Raw genomic sequence first — 24,588 nt, 5'->3', positions numbered from 1 at the left:
AGCCCGAAAGCATCCACTATTTCTGCAGCTAACTCTTTTAGAACCTTAATATGGAGGCTATTACGTTTGAGGGTTTTTAGTTTTAATTTCTCCAGTAGCTTCTAATATTGTTGGGATAAGTTCTGTGGTCAGTGGCAAGATGCCCACACTTGCTGCTGACCTATGAACAAGATAGAACATAGAACAGTACAGCACAGAAACAGGCCTTTTGGCCCACAATATTGTGTCAAACCAATCACATTAGTAATAAAATGCCCAACTAAACTAATCCCTTCTGCCTACACAATGTCCGTATCCCTCCATTCCCTGCACATTCAAGTGCCTATCTAAGAGCCTCTTAAATGCTTCTATCATATTTGGCTCCACCACCACCCTTGGCAGTGCTTTCCTGGCACTCACCACTCTCTGTGTAAAAACATGCCCTGCATATCCCCTTTGAACTTACCTCCTCTCACCTTAAATGCATGCCCTCTAGTATTAGATATTTCGATCCTGGGAAAAGGATACTGCTGTCTACTCTATCTGTGCCTCTCATAATCTTAAAAACCTCTATCAGGTCTCCCCTCAACCTCTGCTGCTCCAGAGGAAACAACCCAAGTTTGTCCAACCTCCCCTGAAAGCACATGCCCTCTGATCCAGGCAGCATCCTGGTAAACCGCTTCTGCACCCTCTCCAAAGTCTCCACACCCTTCTGATAATGGGGCGGCCAGAACTTTATGCAATGCTCCAGATGTGGCCTAGCTAGAATTTTATAAGGCTGCAACGTAATTTCTTGACTTTTGAACTCAATTCCTCAACTAATAAAGGCAAGCACGCAATATACCTTCTTCACCACCCTATCAATCTGTGTAGCCATTTTTAGGGAGCTATGGACTTGGACCCCAAAATCCTTCTGCACATTAACACTGTTAAGGGGCTTGCCATTAACAGTGTATTGTCCATTTACATTTGATCTCCCAAAGTGCAAAACCTCACATTTGGCTGGATTAAGCTCCAGCTGACATTTTTCTGCCCATATCTGCAACTGATCTATATTCCATTGTATTATTTGGCAATCTTCTACACTACCCACAACACCATTAATCTTTTATCATCTGTGACCTTACGAACCCACTCATCTACATTTTCATTCAGGTCATTTATATATTTCACAAACAGCAGAGGTCCCAGTAGGGATGCCTACAGAACACCACTAGTCACGGACCTCCAGCCATAATAAGTCCCATTGACCACTACCCTCTGTCTTCTATGGGCAAGCCAGTTCTGAATCTAAACGGCCAATTGACCATAGATCCCATGCATCCTAATCTTCTGGATGAGCATCCCATGAGGGACCTTGTCAAACACCTTACTGAAATCCATGTCGATACCATCCACGGCTCTACCTTCATCAATCACCTTTATCACCTCCTTGAAAACCTCAATCAAGTTAGTAAGACACAACTTGTCCTGCACAAATCCATACTGACTGTCCCTAATTAGGCTGTAGTTTTCCAAATGCTCATAAATCCTACCCCTAAGAATCCTCTCTAATAGTTTCCCTACCACTGACGTGAGACTCACTCATTTATGGTTTCCAGGATTATCCTTGTTTCTGTTCTTGAATAATGGAACAACATTAGCTTACTCACCAGTCCTCTGGGACCTCGCCTGTGGCTAGAGAGGTAATCAAGATCTTAGTTAAGGCCCCAGAAATCTCATCTCTTGTCTCTCTCAATAACCTAGGGTATATCCCATCAGGCCCCGAAAACTCATCCACCTTAAATGTTTAAGAGACCCAACACCACCTCCTTCTTTATCTCAAAATGCCTGAGCATATTAGCACACTCCACATTGATCTCACTATCCTTCACATTCTTCTCCTTCGTAAATAATGATGCAAAGTACTCATTTAGGACTTAGCCCACATCCTCCGCCTCCAAGCACATGTCCCCTCCTTTATCCTTGAGTGGTCCTACCCTCTCCCTAGTTATCCTCTTGCTCTTGATGTATGTACAGAATGCATTCACTGCTGAGTGCTGGCGCCCCTGATGTCAGCAAGATCAGTGTGATAAACATGTACTTAACTTCTGCAGATGCTTGCTCGTAAGTGCCACCCAGTCCTAAATGGGCCTTAACCATGTAACACTGTCATTTGAGTGGACCCAAATAAGCCCTGCACAAAAATGAATTGATAAAGTCTTGGACAGCCGGCTAAATCCTCCCCAGCTTAGCAAGCTGTCCAGTACGTCAAGCACCCTGAGTGTCTCTGAATATCCCCAACTGTCAGAAATATCCAAAATCATTCCAAAACCACTTAAAATCAATGAAACAATTGTAAAATTTAAGATTTTAATTTAAATTAAATAAATCTAAAATTAATTGAAAGGTGTTCAACCAAATTTTAAAAATTACAATTAATTCAAAAGTACAAATTACCTTATACTTATAACCTTCAAAGCATTCCTCTCCACTGCATTGAATGGACTTGCCGTTCCTGTGGTATGTCTAATCTGCTGCAGCTTCAGTAGGCAAATTCCCCAATGTAAGTTCACAGCACCATTGCTGAATTCCATATGGAATTTAACTCTGGGGCACTGTCATAAAATGGCCAATGAAGAGCAGCCAGAAAGGTTGGGACTTTTGTGTTTATTAGGGAATCCTGAATTTGGTTGCACTTTAAGTGGGGAAATACTGGCAGTTCAGCATGAACCTGCTGACATTTCCCAACAAATTCTGGCTCATTAAAAATGAGAGAAGCATTAATAAAAAAACAATTTCACTTAAAAATAATTTAAAAATATAAATTAACTTGGACTTACCTTTGTCACTCATAGCCAGTCCCCTCCATTGAAATTGATGGGGAATCTGTCTCTGGGCCATGTCCAGTCTGGTGCAAGTCGCTCCATGTAGGTGTTAGATTTGCCCCTAATGAACTCCATGAGGAGTTTTGCATCTGGGCACAGTTTGCAAAACCATTTTGAACAACTGACCCCAACACATGGATTTTTGTGTTTGGGTAGAGACCTTAACATTGCCATTAGCTATGCAGTTGTATAGGTAACTACACACATTTCTCTGTTAAATCCAACTAATTATTTTTAAGCCTACACTATCATTAGACTCTTGGTTCTACTCTACTTCTGATGGTGCATCACTGTTTATTGCCTCGGTTTTTCCTTATTCCTTGTCATATATTTTTTTGCCTTTTCCCCCTCAGGGATTCACATTGTTACAGAAATATAATCATACTATTTTTAATACATCTCTTAATAGTTTACTCTCAATTTCTGTGTTCTCTCTTTTTATCAGTATTTTTAATCACATGCAGTCATGCAGTCAAGGCAAGATAGGTATGTGCAAAATATCCATACACCTTTTATAAAGCAGCATTTACAGCTCTAATATTTTCAGCCTGGTTTATTGTTGAAAATGCTGGCTGCAATGACACAATGGAGTTTGAAGCACAGTGGTGATTCCAAATGTTATTCTAGAATCAACACATTGTGTCACACCACCACCAAGTGTCAGCCTGGATGACATTAAAACTCCCTGCAGTAGGTCCTATTTTCACAAACTCCATAGTTATAATAAAACCTTGGTTATCCTGGTCCTCTGCAGAAAAGATCCAATAATAATCCTCGGCATTCATGTACATTGAATTCATGCTTATAAATGCAAACATGAATTCAGTGTAAATATATTGGTTTAATATTCCAAAAACAACATATAATGTTCTGAAATAAATGGTAAACTAATCTGGGATACAGAAATCCTCTTTTTTGTAAACTAGCTCAACTTTTAATACTGTAGCCTAACATATCAGTTTACTCTGATATACTAGAAACAATAGTGTTATTAAGTATGTAAATTAAGAATATACCACTGAAATAAATCCCAAAATTTCTTATGGTAAGAAAGGTTGATGGGTCACTTGACTTAGATTTTTGCTTAACATCAGACAGAATATTCAGAGAGGTTTGTAACAGTTTCAGTAATTTAATCTCTTTATGGCTATCTCCCTTAAAAAATATTCATGGTATTTGAATGAAATCCTGAAAAGAGAAAGTACTGATTAAATTTAATCCCAGTTAAAAATTATGGTGTACAGGACATTTTATAAAAGAGTATGGCCAAGTTATAGAACTGGTGTTCCTCTAGGTGTTCATGTTAAGAATGTAACATCCTTTCTGATTCTTTAGTACTAGGAAAAATGTAGACAGTAAGGATTACTTACAGCCAATAAGCATGACACAGATGGAAAAGATCTTCTCTGAGTTGGTGTTAGGCGATACGTTCCCAAAACCAACACTCGTCAGGCTACTGAATGTGAAGTAAAGTGCTGTCACATATTTATCTTTGATGGAGGGTCCAGAGCTGGCATCACTGTAATTATATCGTTTCTCTATTTGTTCTCCTAAAGAATCCAACCAGCCAATTTTGTGTACCAGATATGGCCGTTCCACATTCCCGATGGCATACCAAATGCAAGCGAGCCAGTGAGCAATCAAGGCAAATATGCACATAAGCAGCATCAGAACAGCAGCCCCATATTCGGAGTAACGGTCTAATTTACGGGCAACCCTCACCAGGCGCAGCAGACGAGCTGTCTTCAGGAGACCAATTAGTGTTGTAGTCTGTCAAAACAGGAAAATTATGAGCAATCATGGAAAGTGATTACAGCTTTACCAAAGTCCCTGAATTGGCACTATATATTCAATCATTTTGTAAAGGACACCTTGCCTAATACCCATCACAGTACAGTGCTTTCAGTGTAATGAGTCCTATTGTCACAAACTACATTGTTATAATAAAACCTCGGTAATGCTCTTTGTCAAAAGGCTCCAATAATAATCCTCAACATTAAATTAATAAGGTAAAGAATTAATTAGATACTCAGTGTCAAGGTTTGAATCTGCAACTAGTAATAAGTGGCCTGTGGTACCATCGGCCATATATTATCTATATCTGCCAATTTTCTACAGCACCAATGGCAAACCAACAAAATTTCTTTCAAGCCAATTAATTGTTAGCAACCAAGAACAGGATTATATCCACCTTCCCAGTGGCACTCAGGATAAATATAGTGGTGTGAAACTTGGGCTTATCCACCAGTCATTCTGTTACTAAGATTATACTTTTCTATCTCCATAGCAATTGGCTGCATAATATGTTAGCTTCTCAATCGCTGTTGAAGTCCAAACATGCCCGTTATCAATTAGTAAGAGTACATTTTCTAGTGCTCCTTTTGAATGAGATCTTACTTAGATGCTTCACAATCTTCAGCTAATCCACAGCCTTGTGGTTTTGGCCTCTCCTGTGATTGTCAATCTTGGGTCTCCCTAACACAGTTAATGGATTCTTAATCAGTGTACTCTGCTTAAAGTCTTTCTATTAATTCATTAGGTTCTCACTGTGCAACGTCTTCCGGTCATAATTCCAGCACACACCTATTACTTGCCATTAATCAATTAACCTCTAAGCCTCTATCTCTGGAATTCTAGTCCAAAATAATTTACCCTCTTCCCTCACTCAAGCCCCTCCCCACCCCCACCTTCAAAAGTCTTCTAAAATTTCCTTGGGATGTGGCCTTGGTCCATCCCTAAACTGTTTGATCAGCATCCACAATTTCCAAACATGTTATGTACTCCGATGCCCAATAAATACAGAAGCTGCATTAACAAGATTTTCTTACAAATGATAGAATTCCTCTGAATCAAGGAATTACATACTTACTATTCTGTTTAAAAATACCTTGAAAATTCCATTGGTAATATTCTGTACGGATTAAATTTCCATCAACAAATGAATGAAGCAAATACTTTTCCTTGTTTGTTTACTGATGAATTGCCTATTTTGTTTATTTGTGCAACTAAAATTCTTGCAGTGATGAATAAACACAAGTGATTTTGCATTCATGTTTCAGAATTAGTTGTGGATGCATGCAAAAAAAGCTTCCTTCTAAATGTCACCTCTCAGTAAAATAAATCTATTGCATTAAAATGATCTGCATTTATTTGTTGACTACTGGAAACAGTCATGGAAGGCTGTTGTGCCCCTCAGGTAGAAAACAGTTCTTTGCACTAAATTAATATTCAATTGAAACCTGGCCACAGAAATATTATTATTCACATCAGCCATCTTCATCCAAGAGGTAGCTAGGATTCCTTCAATGAAGGACAAATGTTGAGTGGTTGGCTGAAGGAAAATTGAGCCTCCTTCCATTCATATGGTATCTATGTTTATCATGGAAAGGGGACTTCAGCCCCAAAAACGCTACAGAAGGTATTGCTCTCTTCCTCATAAGATGCAGCAATGTGAGCCCCATGTTTCTACTGCAAGCAATTAGTTCATTTTGCCACCTTTTGACAGCACTCTACTTTTATGGTGAGCTGCTGCTTCCCTGGGATTAGTTTCCCTTCGATCCTATGATGCAGGTCACATTCCCTGTAGAGCTCTGCTTGTGTATAAAATTAAAACCCAACAAGAACCCAATTGAATCACAGCCAGTATGAACCCCACCCAAGCTCAAGGAAATTTTTTTTACATCACTGACCTGAAAGGTATAGTAATCAATTGTCAGCATATATTTCAAAACAGAAAATCTTGCTTGACTAACCTTATTTAATTTTTTGAGGAACTAGAGAGAGGAGCCAATGGTAATGTAATTTGTCTCGATTTTCATAAGGCTTTCAATACTATTCCCCTTAATAAACTAAAAAGGTCACAGAATATAATAACACAAAAAATAAAGCAGGAGTAGGCCATTCAGCCCAGTTCTATCGTTCAATAATATGATGGTTGAACTTTACCTTAGTGCTGCTATCCTGTACTAATCCCATATCCCTTGATACACTTAACATCCAAAAGAATCCATTGATACCTGTCCAGAATATACTAAGAGACTGAACCTTCACAGTCCTCTTGGGTAGATAATTCCAAAGATTCTTTACTCTCAAGGTGAAGTTATTCCTTTTCACCTCAGTCTTGAATGACTGAAACCTTATTTTAACACTGTGAACCCTGTTCTAGACTACGTAGACAGGGGAATTATTCACCCCTGCACTGACACTGTCAAGTTCGGAATTTCATAGGTTTCAATGAGATACCTCTCATTCTTCTAAATTCGAGAGAGCATAGGCCCAGTCTGCTTCATCTCTTCTCACAGGACAAAACCCCATCCCAGGAATCAGTCTGATAAACTGCCCTTGCTCTATTACAGGTATATCCTTCCTTAGGTAAGGAAAAAAGAACTCTGCACAATAGTCCAGGTGCAGTCTCATGAGCATAGTAAATAATTTCAGTTAAGTATCTTTACTCTTGTACTCAAATCCTCTTGCAAGAAAGGCCATTTGTCTTCCTGCTTTCTTGATGTACATTGACTAGCAATGATTCATGTAGAAGAGTGCCCAGATCCCTCTGAACACTAACATCTTTTAATCTTTCAAGAAATACTCCACTTTCTACTGAAGTGGAGGATTTCACATTTTTCCACATTATATCCTGTTTCTGATGTCCTCAGTAATTCACGTAACCTGTTCCTATCCCCTTGTAATCTTTCTCGATTCACCTCACAAGTCACACTGTCACCCAGATTTGTATCATCAGCAAACCTGGATGTAATACTTCGTCCTCTTATCCAAATCATCAACGTAGATTGTAAACAGCTGGCCTGTTTATTCCTGCTCTCTACTTTTGACTATTGACTAATTCTCAATCCCATGTGGGCTAATTCTGTGTAATAACTTCTTGTGTGGTACCTTATCAAAGACATTCTGGAAGTCTAGATACATCATATTCATTGGTCTCTCCTTATCTATTCTGTTAGTTACAACCTCAAAAACTAAGGGATTTGTTAAACATGATTTCTCTTTCATAAATATATGTTGACTCCACTTGATTCCACTGTTACTTTACAAGTGCTTTGTTACCAAATCCTTAATAATAGATTATAGCATATTCCTCACTACTGGCATCAGGCTGACTGGTCTGTTTTCTCTCCCTCCTGTCTTAAATAGTGGGGTTACATTTTGCATCTCCCATTCTCTGAGAACCATTGTGGAATCAAAGGAATTTTGGAAGATGGCTGTTGAATTTCTCCATAGCCTGCTTTTAAAAGTTTCAGACACTGGCCACCAGGTCATAGAACTTTATCAGTTTTCAGTCCCATTAATTGCTTTGTTACCATTTTTTATTTGTTATTATCACGAATTTCTTTCAATTCCTCATTCACTTTAAACCTATTGTCCTCCTTTATTTCCAGAAAGTTTTCTTTCCCTTCCTGCATGTAGACAGACACAAAATATTTGTTTAATTTCCGTCATTTCCTTGTTCCCCAGTATAATTTCTCCTGATTCTGGAATCAAAAGCACAATTTCTAAATTCGCAAATGACATCAAAGAGAACTGCAACGAGTTATAGAATATCAATAAATGCAACTTGGGTAATGATTGTCAAAAGCACCCTGATGCACATAAATACAAGGTAGTATACTTTACTATGAGGAATGGGGAAGTCATTCATCATTTGGAGGGTACAAGCTTAGGTGGGGTAGAGGAACAAAGACATTTTGGAATACAAATACACCAATCATTAAAGGTTGCACCACAGATTAGCAAGGCCATAACATAAAATAAACCAAGCACTGGATTTTATTTCTCAAGGAAAGTGAAATATAGCAATGTTAAAACTGGTTGGAACTCTGGCTTGACCACACTTAGAGTACTGGTTAGAGTTCTGGTTGCCATATCATAAAATGGACGTAGAAGCAGTGGATAGAGATCAGAGAGATATAGAGATAGAGAGGGTATTCATATCAGTAAAAGATTAACTGATCAGGCTCCTTTTCTCTTGAGGAAAGAAAGTTGAGAGGTGATCCAATAATAGTCTTTAAAAGGCCAAGTTACCTTGTAGCCCACATGAGATAGGGGCTGTGCCTTAAATTGCAACCTTGTGTATCACCTGTCCCCTATTTCATAGGAGTTTGTGGACCCATATCTGCTAGGTTGTTTACATGATACAAAGTTAAAAAAATGCCTCCTTTGGCTCTATGGAATTTCACTATTTCGATTATGAAATTAGAATTTCAGCAGGTAAAAGGAGATGCTAAATTAGGTATGAATACACAAATCTACCTTTACATCTTTGTGTATAATTTTTTGTAATTTTTATAGTGTTTTACTTGTGTTTGTAAGCCCGTTTTTTCCTCTTCTTTCATTCAAGATTAAGCAGGTATGTTGTACCCAGGCCAGCTATAATGTGACTATTAAGCTTATTTCTAGAATATTCTTGGAGAAATAAACTTCTGATTTTCCTTCTTTGAAGTGGGAACATTTCTCCACTTTAGTGATTTCAAAATATAATCCCATTGTGGATAACAATTCAAAGTCTGAAGAGATTCAAATTCACATTTCTGCTCTCATTGCTTGTTTTGAGAATCTTCTCATTCACAACATTATCTAGACTCTGGGTATTAATGTGGGGCATGCAACAGATCCATGAGAGATTCTAAAGCTGAGCCTTAATTCTATTAGCATCAGCTTTTCAAAAGGCTATCCCCTGATATTCACAGAAAGAATATTCCATTTATCTTCATTTTTACAAATTGTAGATAAAATGTCATATTTTTTGGTGCCTTAACAAAAGTTTATTGGTATGTAAGTGAAAGCTGCTGGGGGTTTTGACATATATTGATCAAAATAAACATCCATTTATTCCTCTCACCAAGTAGTATTAATCTTATATTGCTGCCCTTTCTAAGCACAGTCGGCAGAAATGACTTGTCAAAGCACTGAATGTTGATACAAAGTATTGTGTACTGCTATTCAATTCTCTTGTGTAGTTGGGAATGAAAGGATTTCAGCCACATGACCAATCTTTCGTTGAGCTGACACAAACAGGAGAACTACCTTTTTTTAATCACAAAGCAGCACAAACACTTAATAGCAGTTCAAAATCTGCATGAATGTTCTAAAAATAGCAGTGACTGCACACAAAAGGTCTATTGTTGAAATCCTAAAATCATTTGGTAAATGTTTAATATTATGGTTCAGTTTCATACTTCATTTTGGTTTCTATGTAGGGCTTGACAGACTTTTGTCCAGAAATGTCAGCTTAGTACACTAAAGCCCAGGTGCAAAGTTTATCTTGAGCAGATGAGTATGTAAACATCTTTTGATCAGCCTATAGCCCTATACCATGAGTCAGATCTCCCCTCAGAGCAGAGAGGAGGAAGAGAAATACTTCAAAGATATGAACAGAGCATAAACAATATCCTGTGATAAGAACAAGAATATCAGAATCAGGTGAGTGATTCCATCATCACTTGGAAAAATATAACCATATTAACTGAGGAAATAATTAAAATTTCTATTCATGTCACAGTATTCCTAGCTGCCATCAGTATTCACAACTGATTATCAGCAGCTGCAATCTGCATTTCAAATTGGCTAGTTAATTGCAAGTCCTTAAAATGGCATTCAGGTACTTCCTCTAAAATTCCATTTTCACTTACAAAGATTTGTCACTATGAATTTGCCCATTGAAGGAATAAAATAAATGTGATACGCTTAGAAATACCAAGTTTCACCAAGCACATGTACCAATGTCATATTAGCCGACAATATCACTTTCAATGCTGCTTTGTTTCCTGCTATCTTGAGAATGGGCAAATAGCTGAGGGCTAGTTTGATCCTATTTAATGGTTCATATGCTACATTTCCCAGGGTATCCAGAACGATATCAATGATTCTGGAGTAACAATATAAAGCACTGAATCTCCATTTTGTGAGGATATCACCGGTTAGCCTTGAAGATACCGAAGTTCACAAACGTCGATAACTGAGGTTTGTAAAACAACCTCTTCAGAATGGAGAACCTGTAATGGGTAAGGCTGAGCTCCAGAGGCAGGGTTCAACAGGCTGGATTGTAGTCCCTGCAACACCTTCAATTGAAATTGTTGAGAAGAATCCTATTCTTGCCCCTCCTGTAGTCCCACCATCACTGAAATTTAGTTCACTCCAAGAGACAATAAAGGGTGTCCATGCACCCTGGAGACAGGTGTAAGGCTTCGAAACATCCTGACCACTGTGCTAAAGATCTGTGCACCAGAGCTTCTCATCTCATTCCATCCCAACTACTTCAGTTTTACCACTGGAATTTGTGCAACAGTAGAAATACTGCCCAGATATGTCATATCCCCAACAGCAAGGCTAACCCTATCAATTTGTTAATTATCGCCCTATTAGTCTATTTGTAACCACCAGAAAAATGTCATCAAGTACTTATCCAGTTCCTTTCTGAATGTCACGATTGAATATGACTCCACTACCAACCCTGGCAGATTTCAGATCCCTATTCTTTGCTGTGTAAAAACAATTTCCCTCATTTCACTTTCAGTTCTTTTGTTGATCACCTTCCTTCCTCCTCTAGTTATTGAATTTTCCACCATAAGGAATAGTTTCTTTATAGCTACACAGTTCAGACCAATCATGTTTCTAAATATCACTATTAAATCCCTTCTCAGTCTTCTTTACTTGAACGAGAACAACCCCACATTCTCAGTCCATACATTAAAATAAAGTCCCTCATCACTGGAATCCTTTTCATAAATTTCTTCTGCACCTTCTTCAAGACTTCCCAATTTTTCTGAAAGTGTGGAACCCAGAAATGGACAAAATACTCCAGTAGTGTCTGTCCCACAGTTTTATCATGAATTCCTTGCTCTTGTACTCCATGCTTTTATTTATAAAGCTCAAGAAGCTGCACACTTTTTTAACTGCTTTCTCATCCTGCTCTGCCAACACATTCATGATTCAGTTATGCCACTGATGTTATTCCCTCTGTCAGAGGCTCAGGACAGGTTTGTTAATGATTCTGCTGCCAATGATTCCTCACTTCATTCACAATATCCAACAAGGAAACAGCACATGACATCCTACAACAGGATAAAGCGGCATTTGTACTGACAAGTGAAAGGTGACCTCCGATCATTGAATCTGCCATCAACCAGAGTTCCACCATTTATAAAAGGAAGATGAGCCATATCAACAATGTGGTTACAAGAGAAAAGCAATCTGGATACCCTGCAAAGTGTAGATCTGGTCAAGAGAGTGGATCGATGGAGAAATAACGATTAGCTGCAGATCATTCAGGACATCAGAGCAGGAGCAGACGTCAACCCTGAGAGCTTATTCGTAGCTGCAAGTGTACCTCAAACAAATTGCAACCATGTAGCGAGTACTTCCTTTTGTTTTCTTCACTCTAAACATGTGAAGCACTTATCTGAACTAAAGTCAGTCTAGCTCAATACAACTTTCATTTGGCAACCTGTTTTATATGAGGAATTTCTACCAGATTATATTAAAAATTAGCTTGAATAGTTCACGTCAATTCACCTTTTAGCACATGAAGAATAATGTAATCAATTTGCAGATATCAGGTAGTTATAACACCAAGATCAATGTAACACATTTCCTTCCAGTTCACAGTGAACAGTAAATTAAGACATTTTACTGCATTGATAAGCTACATATATCTTAAACAAAAACTACTTAATCTCTAAATCACTAACATTTTGTTGTTCCTTTGGATTTCTGATTCAATAAAAATTACATTACTTATGACTTACCTCATCAGACCCTGATCCAAAAATCAGAAGGTCAAATGGTATAGCTGCAACCATGTCAATAAGGAACCAGCCTTTGAAATAGTGAATTGCAATTTTTGCTGGATGACTAACCACCTCTTCATTTTGATTTACGTAAGTTGTTCTGAAGTTTATTAGAATATCTATAATGAACATAATATCCACTATTAAATCCACAACATTCAGTGGGCTGCAGGAGTATCCACACTCTCTTCTCTTCTGCTCCTCCCTGTCATTAAGTAGAAAGGCTGCAGAATAGGGAGTGAAGATAGCTGTGTAGATGACCAGGAGCAGGATGAGCCAGTCCCAGACAGCCTTGAAAGGACTATAGTGCAGGATAGTGAATTTATGGATGCGAGGTGTCTGAAGCTTGTATTCTGGTAGAACGTCAGCTCCAAGAGATAGAACCTGTAGTATGTATAAATGGACAGACATTAGAATGCAGTATTTTTTTTTAAATTTTCAGTCTTGGGCCAGTGTACACTGTTCTTTTATTGATTACTATTGTAAAATTGATAAGCACTGAAGAAAAAGTATAACTCTCTTTCCCCTTGAATCAAAAGGGATCTAAGTGAGATCTTTAAAATTATGTGGGTTTTTAATAGAGACAAAGTTTCTATTTGCAGCGAGGAGTAAAAATAGAGGCTATCTCAATATCTTGAATGGCCAAAAATCCAGTGGGGAGTTTAGAAGAAACTTCTTTATCCAAAGAGTGGTGAGATTACGCAACTTGCAATCACAAGGAATGGTTGAAACAAGTAATACAGATACATTCATAAGCAAGCTGGACAAGCGCAGAAGGGAATGGATTTAGAATCAGATAATAAGACTAGTAGGCAATGGGTATTGCCAAATGGCCTGTTTTGGTGCAATATAGCCTGTATAATATTTGGTTACATATCAGTTATAATGTAGCAAGTTGTTTTCTTCCCATTTCCTTGGAAACATAGACCCACGTAAGTATGGGTTTCAGTCCCTCAAGCCTGTTCTGTCATTCGGTTAGATCATGCCTTATTCTTAAATCAACTCCACTTATTTGCTTTTGTTTTATATCCCTTGAGAGATTCAACTAAAAAAGATTATTGATAAAAGTTGTAAAAATTTCAATTGGCCCAGCTGCCACTTTGCCAGTGAAGTTGGAGAAAGATGACCAAAGACTGTTGGAGAATTAAGGAGGTATTTTATAGAGTTATAAAGTTTTCAGCACAGAAGCAGGCCCTTTGGCCCAACTGGTCCATGTCCCTCCAAGCTAGTCCCATTAGCCAGAGTTAGGCCCATAATCTTCTACACCTTTCCAACCCATGTCCCTGCCCAAGTGTCCTTTAAATGTTGTTATTGTACTTGCCTCAACCACTTCCCCTGGCTGCTCATTCCACATACATACCACCCTTTGTGTAAAAAGTTGCCCCTCAAGTTCCTGTTAAATCTTTCTCCTCTCACCTTAAACCTATGCCTTGTAGTTCTTTATTCCCCAACCCTGGGAAAAATTTTATCTCTTCTTTTCAGTAAGGGAGCAAGTGGAAAGAAACAATTCCATTTCCTAGTCAGTTCCTTCATTTCTGTGATTTATTCATGTTAGCTCTGGCAGTAGTTAAACCTTCTGCTGGACACTGATAGAATGACAGTAATAAATGAAAAGGATCTCAAAATGTTCATGGGAGACTAATAGCATTTTAATCTGTTCTTGAGCAGGATATCCAGCATGGTTACCTCGGCAGGTGAATTTACCAGGAATCCAACCACATTCATTAATATACTTTAAAAAGATCATTGAGGCCCAAGGAAACTTGTGAGGGGTTTAGTCACTCTGGCCTTCCCATAACACACATCCAAAATACTCTTGGAACAATCCTACACTTACCGTAATGTTGGCATCCATCTTCTACTTGGTGCCATAAGTGGTGAAACAAATAACTGGCAACATTCAAATGAGGAAATTAAATCCTCCAAATCACACTCTTGCATGAGACTGATGTCCCAACAGGAATTAAAATTGGAGTTTGGGTTGCATAATATTACATTTATTTGGCCGGATTTTGCAGTGTGGTTTGCTACTGGTCCATTCCACATATACCTCATGCAGTTTAGCAGCATTACCTTATGCTCCCAAAACTGCTCAGTCCTTAAAAGTGAAACCTCACATGGTGTTAAGTTATTCTGCATTGTAATGCGGGCATGGTGGGGGTGGAGGACAGAACAAGTCCCGTTAACAAACTAGATGAAAAAAGTCCCATATTCGGCTAAACTAAGCCCTTGGTTTACCTGGCTGTCAAAACCTTCCAAATATGATGAGTGTTTCTGAGAGTTTCCAATATTTAGAAACAGTCTAAGCATTCTACAAGTATAATAAACTATTAAAATTATTCAAATTAAATAGAAGTAAAAAAGTGTCTAAAAGCAATTTTAAAACATTTAAATAAATCACAACAATTTAAAAAAGTAAATTAATTTGGATTTATCTTAATTTCTTGCACCTATATCCCTCCATTAAAATGAATGGAGACTCCATGTGGCTCAGATTGTTTGAGTGAATGCCTCAGCATCAGTGTCGGGGTATTGCTTCAACTTCATGCTCCCAACTCTGGCATCGAACTGCATGAACTGAAACTAGTGAGAACAGTGGACAAAAATTTTGGGATTTCTGTGCTTGTGCAATGATCCCAAGGTTGTTGTCACTTATTTGGAAAAATCTCAAAGGTTAAGCATGGATCTGGTAACATTTCCCCACAAATTTGGGCCAGCAGACTTTTTAAACATTGCTTGGGGAACGAGTGAACAATAATACTAATTTCCTCTGGGTGGCAGTATAGCCACTTTGATATTCGAGGCTTTTAAAAAAAGCCAGGCTGTGCAAAATGTCATCCAGATTTTATGTAAAGTACCTGATGTTAAAAATTTCTGTGAATTAAAAATACATACACTCATCTCCAGTGTTGTTGCTATTAGACTTCCCGTCTGTTTCTTTCCCATGATTTTATTTTGGCTCCATCATTATGTTTTCCACATTTGTTTTTTTTCTCCCCTTAGGAGTGGCTCACACACATTCCCCTATTTACATTTCTCTACGTCTCCTTTACATTCAAATCTGCACCATGGTCCTGATTCTACCCATCTCCTTGGCCGTCTTCTCATAATTGGGTGACAATATGAAAATACAATTTACTGCTAAATTTGGAGCTGCATCCGATTCATCACTAAATGTGCATATTTCTACCATTGCTTTTCCCAACCCATTTGTACTGACATTGGAAACAGTCCAAAAGAAATTCATTTGGCTAATTTCTGGAATAAGAGGGTTGTCCTAACACAATCACTAAAGAAATTAGATCTATATTCTTCAGAGTATCAAAGAATGAAGGGTGATCTTATTGAAAATTAATATCCTTAGGGGAAATGATATGAGAAATGTCAAGATATTTCCATTAGTGTGAGAAACTTGAACGAGGGTTATCTAAAAGTGAGATGAATAGGAAATCCTTCTTGTAGAGCTGGTGAATCTCTGGAATTCACTACCCTAGAAGGTTGTGTAGGTGAAGTCATTGGAGATACTTGAAAGATCAGGAAATCAAGGGCTATTGGGAAATGGCACCAAAGAGGAGATGAAGCCTGGGGCAGATCAGCTGTGATCATATCGAATGGCAGGACAGACTTGATGGGGTGAGTGGCCTACTTTTGTCCCTGTTTTGTAATGTTCCTCACTGCTTTTGAAGCTCTCAGCAAATCAGTAATTCAATAATATAAAATGTAAATGGCAAAAGCTCCACATTTCATACTTAAACACTTCATACTTCATACTTTCATTTCATTTCATACTTCATACACCTGGAGGTGACCAGGAAGATTGATGAGGGCAGTGCGGTGGATGTGGTTTACATGGATTTTAGTAAGGTGTTTGATAAGGTTCCTCATGGTAGGCTTCTTCAGAAGGTCAGAGGCCAAGGGATCCAAGGAAGCTTGGCTATGTGGATTAGGAATTGGCTTGCATGTAGAAAGCAGAGGGTTGTGGTGGAAGGAGTGCCCTCGGATTGGAAGGCAGTGACTAGTGGTGTCCCGCAGGGATTGGTTCTGGGACCTCTACTTTTTGTGATATTTATAGATGACTTAGATGAGGGGGTGGAGGGCTGGGTTAGTAAGTTTGCGGATGACACTAAGATCGGTGGTGTTGTGGATAGTGTGGAGGGCTGTCGGAGCTTACAGAGGGATATTGATAGGATGCAGAGCTGGGCTGACAAGTGGCAGATGGAGTTCAATCCGGAGAAGTGTGAGGTGGTACACTTTGGAAGGACAAACTCCAGGGCAGAGTACTGGGTAAATGGCAAGGTATTTGGCAGTGTGGAGGAGCAGAGGGATCTGGGGGTTCATATTCACAGTTCACTGAAAGTCGCCTCACAGGTGGATAGAGCAGTTAAGAAGGCCTATGGGATGTTAGCTTTCATAAGCCGTGGGATTGAGTTTAAGAGCCGCGAAGTGATGATGCAGCTTTACAAAACTCTAGTTAGACCACACTTAGAGTACTGTGTTCAGTTTTGGTCGCCGCATTATAGGAAGGATGTGGAGGCATTGGAGAGGGTACAGAGGAGATTTACCAGGATGCTGCCTGGATTAGAACGTATGGAATATGAGGAGAGGCTTAAGGTGCTAGGGCTTTATTCACTGGAAAGGAGGAGGATGATAGAGGTACATAAAATATTGAGAAGAATAGATAGAGTAGACAGTCAGCGCCTCCTTCCCAGGGCACCAATGCTCAAGACAAGAGGGCATGGCTTTAAGGTTACGGGTGGGAGGTTCAGGGGAGATGTCAGGGGGGAGGTTTTTCACCCAGACAGTGGTTGGTGCATGGAATGCACTGCCTGGGGTGGTGGTGGAGGCAGATACATTGAACAGGTTCAAGAGCTTGTTGGATAGGCATATGGAGGAGTGTGGGATGGGGGGATATGCGGGAGGAAGGGGTTAGGTAGTGTGAGGGTGGTTTGATGGATGGCACAACATGGTGGGACGAAGGGCCTGTTTTGTGCTCTATGGTTCTATGGTTCTATGGTAAATTTCATGTTTCATACTTTGGAAGGATGTGGATGCTTTGGAGAAGAGTTTCACCAAGATATTGCCCAGATTGGAGTGTAATAGCTGGAAGGAGAGGTTGGACAAACTTGGATTGTTTTCTCTGGAGCAGCAGAGGCTGAGAGTGACCTGATCGAAGTATATAAAATTATGAGAGGCATAGATAGGATAGTTGGTCAGAGACTTTTTCCCAGGGTGGAAATGTCAAATACTAGAGGACGTGGGTATAAGGTGAGAGGGGGGAAGTTTTATACACAGAGAGTGGTAGGTACCTGGATTGCACTGCCAGGGTAGGTGGTAGACGCAGATATGATAGCAATGTTTAAGATGCATTTAGACAGGCTCATGAGCTGGCATGGAATGGAGGGATAAGGGCCATGTGCAGGCAGATTAGTTGAGATTGGTATTATGGTTGGCACAGAGATGTTGGTCTGAGGAGCCTGTTCCCTTGTTGTCCTGTTCTATCATCGATGTTCTATGTTCTAGCCCTATGTAAGAACTGCTTCTACTTCTGATAATGCAGCATCTGTGTTTTTGTTTGTTTACCAACTTCTTCGACATCGTCCCAACTGTTAGTCATCTCTGACTCCACTATCCTATTCTGTAAGAATTTTATTCACCCACCACTTTGATGAGGTAAACTCTTCATATTCCCTCAATTTAACGTGCAGAGGAGAGTGGGTTCAGTAGCTGTGGAGGGAGTGGGCAGCTGCAAGGAGCGATTGAGCCTCTACGACTTTCCTGCTTTTTACCTCTATTGCTGATTATAGCTTCCTATTCTTCTGGGATCTGATCCTGTAGTATTCCACCTGACCCCATCTCACCCCACTCCACAGCTCTCCACCTTGCCCCATTACACCCAACCCCACCTCAGTCCACCCATCCACTCCATACCTTCTACTTCATTCCACACCTATCCACACTACCCACTACACCCAATCCTACTACATCCCATTGAGCCCAAACTCATCCCACTTCACCAAAAACCTCCTCCCCTCCCCTCCCCTCCACTCCATCCTCTCTATCCTACTACACCTAATGTTGCTACACCCCATCCTACCACACTGACATCATTAAACCCCACTTGTTGATTATGTGGTGGAAAATGGAGGTGTAACCTCTACTGCCTCCTGTCTGCATGTGTCCTTGGGGTCCCAGAAGCTAGGCTGGATCCTTGAACCCATCTGGCACCAGGCAAGAGTCTTCTGGCCTCATGCTTCATTGGAACTTGGGGTCCATCTGAAGATGGGCCTGAGTTTTCAAGGCCCACCCAATGTTGGGACTGAATTCTTGGTGCCCTCTCAACAGTAGGCCTGGGTACCTTAGGACCTAATGCCAGTCCGGGTCTTTGAGGCTCACCTATGACTGGCATGGTTCATCTACACCCTCCTATTGCTAGGATTGGGTCCTAGGGGTCCAACTGATGTTGGCACTGGGTACTCACAGCCAACATGATTCCAATGGTATCCAAGGATCAAAGTGGGCTCACAGCAAGGACCAGATAGTTACTGACAGCATGGACTAGAGAAGGTCTGCCACCAGGAAGCAGTGACCATGTTGGACCCAGGACCATGTTCTGGGTCCAGGTAAATGGGAATGTGAGTAGTGAGGAGAATGCAAAGAGGCTACAGAGAAGCAAAGTGAATGGGCAGCAACATGGCAGATGGAGCACAATGCAGAAGTATGTGAGGTGACAGACTAGTAGAGAAACAAGAAGGCTGAGTTTTTTTAAATGCTTAGAGCTTGGGGAATGTTGATGTTCAAAGGAACCTGGCTACTCTTGAACATAAGTCACTGCAAGCTAACATACAGATGTAGCAGGCAATTAGAAAGGCAAATATTATGTTGGTCTACAATATAGGAGGGTTTCAGTATAAGAGTAAAAATATTGAAATTATGTATGGCCACGGTGAGACCACACCTGGAGCAACATGTGCAATTTTGGTCTCCTTAGTTAAGAAAGGATCAACTTGCTTCTGAGGGGATGCCACAAAGATTCACCAAAATGATCGCTGAGATGGTGGAACTGCTATATGAGAAGAGATTGAGTAGGATAGGTCACTTTTATTTTGAGATTAGAACAATTAAAAGTGACTTCATTGAAACATACAAAATTCTTCGAGGATGTGACAAGGTAGGGAGGAGTTGGTTACTAGGGATCACAGTTTCAAAATAAAGAGTAGATCATTTGGGACTGAAATAAGGAGAAATTTCTTCACTCAGACTGTGATGAAACTTTGTAATTCCTTAACCCTGTGGAGGTTCAGTCATTGATTGCATTCAAAACTCAGTTCAACTGATTTTTGGATATTAAGGGAATCAAGGGATTTGGGGATATGGCAGGAAAATAGTGTTTGGGATAAATGAACCATGTTGAATGGTGAGAGAGGACCAAATGACCTTTTCCCTTATGTTCTCATGTCCAGTCTCAGCTCCATATCCAACTCTAGAAGCAAGGTACTATATTGCTGGATGTGATTTGTCACCATAACACACCTACAGTACTGCTGGACACAGGTCTGTCAATGTATAACATTTAGTTACAGTACGGCTGGGCGTAGATCTGTCACTGTATAACATTGGGATACAGGACTGCTGGACATAGGTCTGCAAATGGATATCACTGTGAGACAGTACTAGTGTACACAGGTCTGTCATTGTTTAACACTGGGATATTGTACTGGTGGGTACAGGTGTCTCAGTGGCACCAACTGTAATTCCAAATAACTCTTTTAAAGAGCTGGTCCAGGCTAAATGATTCCTTGAATTATCAAGCCTTCTCCTGGACTCCCTCCTAGATTTAACTCTTTTTAGAAACAGGCACGTGTGCATGAATTTCAGTGATTCCCTGATTAAGCTGATGCTGTGAAGGCCAATGGCTTATGAGGGCAGGCACAGAGGAAATGTGTCCAGTTACCTGACATAGGGAGAATGGGAATTGTTTGTACCTTGAAAGGAAGGGGTGAATAGCTGGCTTAATAAAAACACTTTGGGTTTTATTTATTTTTCTAAATGGCCTGGAATTTTTCCTTTAGAGTTTACCACTGAATGTAATAGCACATATTTTGAAAACTGCAGCACTTTCAAAAAGTGGTCAGATTTCAGGAACAGGGATTTGGCATATCCAATAATTTCTTCTTCCCCTTATGCTGATTAACTATCATTTCATATAACATCCACATTTACAGGTGATATTTTGGCTCATAGAGCTTGTGCTGCTCCAGGAATCTTCCATTACACAGGGGGCGCCCACATTCCATCTTTTATTGTTGAAATACAATATTAAAACTCAAGAGAGATTGTGAGGGATGAGAGCCAGGATGGCAATATTTACTACTATTTTAAGATATAATTATGTGTCTGAATGTGTTAAGCACTGCAAGTGGCAAGTACAATAAAACTGAATAATAAGTAGTGACCCATACTGTTAAGTCCCTTATAAGATTCTTGACAAGCAATTTTCATGATAAATTTTCATGATAGAAATCCCTATGGCTCATAGTCTCTGTCAACCTGTTTCCGTCTGCTACTTTGTGACTTGTTACATTGTCTCCGAAGACAATTCTTTCCTTCAGCTTCCTATGATGTTTGGAATCCTCATTGTCTTCTATTTATTCTTCTCAAACTTCAGAAACTTATGCCTGGTGCCACCTTATCACTACTTGTTTTATCTTGTAGTGCTATTGGTCTTTTCAGCCGTGCTGATATTCCCTGCCACAGACCTCGGCCTTTCACCCAGATTGCTCTAACTTTTAATAAGTTCAAAGCAATAAAGCAGAGTATTAGTCCAGGTTAAATACTGATTGAAGCCATAACCTGCAGGGTTAGCTCTACAGTGAGAGTTTATGTGAAAATTGTTGGACAAGGTGTTGATGCTAACAACGGAAACCATTAAATATTTACTTATTGAGCAATTGCTTGCTGGTTTGAACATTTTAAAAGAGAATCAAATACACAGGGTAATAGTGATAAAAAATGCATTTGTAATGTATTGCTATTTGGATAAATATGATATGCCCATCAAGAAATTGCTTGCACTTTCAACAAAAACATGAACATTATGAAAGGAACCTGAGGCTGAAATATTCAAATCCCTTACATATGGCCTGAAAGAAAATAAAATATGAATATACCATCTGCTGTTTGGGATGGTATGGCAACTTTTTATTATTTTTATTTTGTGTTATGATGGAAAGCTGAAAAGGAGTTAAAAATGTTTAGAAATTTTATTTTTGACAGTTCTATCAACACTTGCTTAGAATCCCCTTGGCACTTACAGCAGCATTTTGGTTATTGGTAATTCAATTTCAGTTTGGAAATTCAACAGCATCTGAGGTACAAGCTGTAGGAGTCTACATGAGCTGGGACCTTCCCTTCATGCACAGCACCAGTGCGCAGGGTGCAAGGGAAATCAGTTATGTCCAGGCATTGGCTGGCAGCAGAAATGGAAGGAGGGTTGAGAATCAAAAATGGAGGAGCGTTGAGTTGAGGGTGTCAGCTACCAATGATAAGTTATGGATGGATGGCGGAGGGGAACAGAGGCCGGGTTGCTATGATCATTACTTGAGAAAAGTGTGGAGTCCTTGCCTTTTGCCTGGATGACTGCAGTTCCAATAACACAAAATGACTTTGTTTGACTAGCACCCTCAACATTCAGTTTCTCCACCACAGGTGCACTGTGTACCACTTACAAGTTGCATTGTAGCAACTCAGAGAGACTTCTTCAGCTGAACTATCCAATCCTGTGACTCTTATCATGCAGATGGATGAAGGTTGTATGTAATGGGAATGCTACCGCCTGGAGGTTCCACCATCTTGGTGTGAAAATGGATTGCCATTCTTTCACTATCATTTGTCTAAGTGCTGGGATATCTCACCTAATAGCACTGTGGGAGTACCTATAGCACAGGCATTGCACCTCCTCCTGCAAGAAGGAAATTAAAGTAGAGCATTCAGAACTGATCTTGCCAATGGTAACAACATTAACTGGAAGGGAAAAAAAATTGAAATAGTATCAGCAAAAATCCAAAATTGGAACAGACTTTTGGCCAGGTAATTAAGTTCCATAAATGAGTCTGGTGGAGAAAATCTCTGTTCATCCTGCTTGTTTCCAGATAATAAGGCAAGCCGATGTTGTAATACACTGCCTGGTCTACCAATGCCCTATGCTGTAAGATGTGTGCTTTCATTTGGTTAAATTCCATCTAGATTCTTGCAGATATTCTGGGTTCTCTGAGTCTTGTGTCTGCTGATTCACACCTATGTTCTCTAGATCTTGTTTAATGTGATGTGCTCTTATGGGAAGGGCAGTTAGGGTTTATTACTAGCAGGAAGACCTGAGCTCATGTGGACTCCTTAATATTTCGTTCCAAGAAGGGTACTTGGTTTCTTTATTTGTCACATGCTTAGCTAACCAAAAAATGTTCCTGATTAACTTATAAATTTGCAGGAGTGGACGGACTTACAATCACCTGGTCTAATGATAGATCCTGCTGATTCAGCAATAAATAATCATTCTTCAATACAACACATGGTCATTGTTCAGTGACTGGATGAAGGATGAATATTTAAGTCAAAATAACAGATTATTTATACTTAGAAAACATTATTGTAAAAATGCTCTTAAGATTCATTCCAAAGAGATGGACATTGATGTCAAGGCCAGATATAATGTCCACCCTGACCTGCCCTTTGAGTCTAGTGATGGTGGGCCTTCTTTTAGAACTATTGCACTCTAGGTCCTTGTAGATCTTTAGTGCAACTGAATGCTTGCAAAGCAGTTTCAGTGGACAGATGAACCACATTGGCAGGGACTGATAAAAGTTTCTTGAAGAGCCGCTTGGGTTTTTACAATTCAATCACTCATTGGAGTTGTTTTCCCAATAAGCATTTATTTATCTATTTATTTATTTATCTATTTATTTATTTTTAAAATCTGAGTTCAAGGTTTAAAGACTGTCATGTTAGGATTTGAACTTGCATTAGGAATTGAACTTGCATTGCACCAAGGAGGTCAATTTGACTCAAGGAATCTCCGGTGGCTCAGAGGGCAATCCCATTCCCCACTCAGTTCCGTGTAACCTGTCCCTACATTACCATCAACTTCCCCCCAGATTCAAACTCTCATGCACACAGAAGCAGTATGCAGTGACCAATTAACCTACCAAGCCTTAGAGATGTGGGAAGAAACCAGAGCAACTGGGGGAAACCCACCCAGTTACATGGAAAATGTGCAAACTCCACACAGACAGCACTGGTGGTCAGGATGGAACCCAAGTCATTGGAGATGAGAAAGACCAACTCTACTAACTACACAACTATACAGCTGTGTCATTGGGTTATTAGACTTGTTTACTCATCCAATAAGATAACTATGACACATGCAAGAGCAAGAGTTAATAGATTCATAGCAAGTTAATAGGTTCATAGCAAGAGTCAATAGGTTGCTAAAGTTGCAGAACAGGTTTTATTGTGGAATGTCAGTTCTGAATTTTTAGGAAAATCTAAATGGTCGTTATCTTCCATCTGCTATAAAAGAGCTACAGCTAGGAGCTGAATGTGATGCAGTCACTAAACTTGCAGTAAAATTGAATGAATTATTTAGATTAATTTTATGACAAAAACATGTCTGGAGCTTTGTGATGTTGATATTTTTCAATGTGTTTGCCAAGGAAAGGTTTAGACAGTATTTGGAAATTGGTGAAAGATTTGTGTTGGTATCCTGGTTGGACTTGAATTGGAAGCCCTTAGTGAAATATATACAGTTGAACTCGTTCCACTGCCAGTGTTCTCTGTTAGCTGTTTCCACATATATCTTAACTATCTCTTGAATGCCATTACTATATTCTGAAGCACATCAAAATATTCAAACTAAACACAAGCCTCCTCAAATCCTCTTTCCCAAA

General features: G+C 39.5%; 1 protein-coding gene across 1 annotated transcript in view; it reads right to left on the bottom strand.

The window, feature by feature from the left end:
- LOC127568975 (potassium voltage-gated channel subfamily H member 7-like) overlaps positions 1–24,588 on the bottom strand; it is a 361,581-nt gene that overhangs the window by 37,916 nt on the left and 299,077 nt on the right. Inside the window, exons 7-8 of the mRNA XM_052013243.1 lie at positions 12,608–13,033; positions 4,217–4,616 (exon numbers count right to left, since the gene is read on the bottom strand). Of these exons, the coding sequence (XP_051869203.1) occupies positions 4,217–4,616; positions 12,608–13,033 (826 nt within the window). The remainder of the gene's footprint in view (positions 1–4,216; positions 4,617–12,607; positions 13,034–24,588) is intronic.

Source organism: Pristis pectinata, chromosome 1 (assembly GCF_009764475.1).
Source record: "Pristis pectinata isolate sPriPec2 chromosome 1, sPriPec2.1.pri, whole genome shotgun sequence".
Classification (NCBI taxonomy): Eukaryota; Metazoa; Chordata; class Chondrichthyes; order Rhinopristiformes; family Pristidae; genus Pristis; species Pristis pectinata.
Note: the sequence above shows the minus strand (reverse complement) of the source record. Positions and strands in the feature narration are given on the sequence as shown.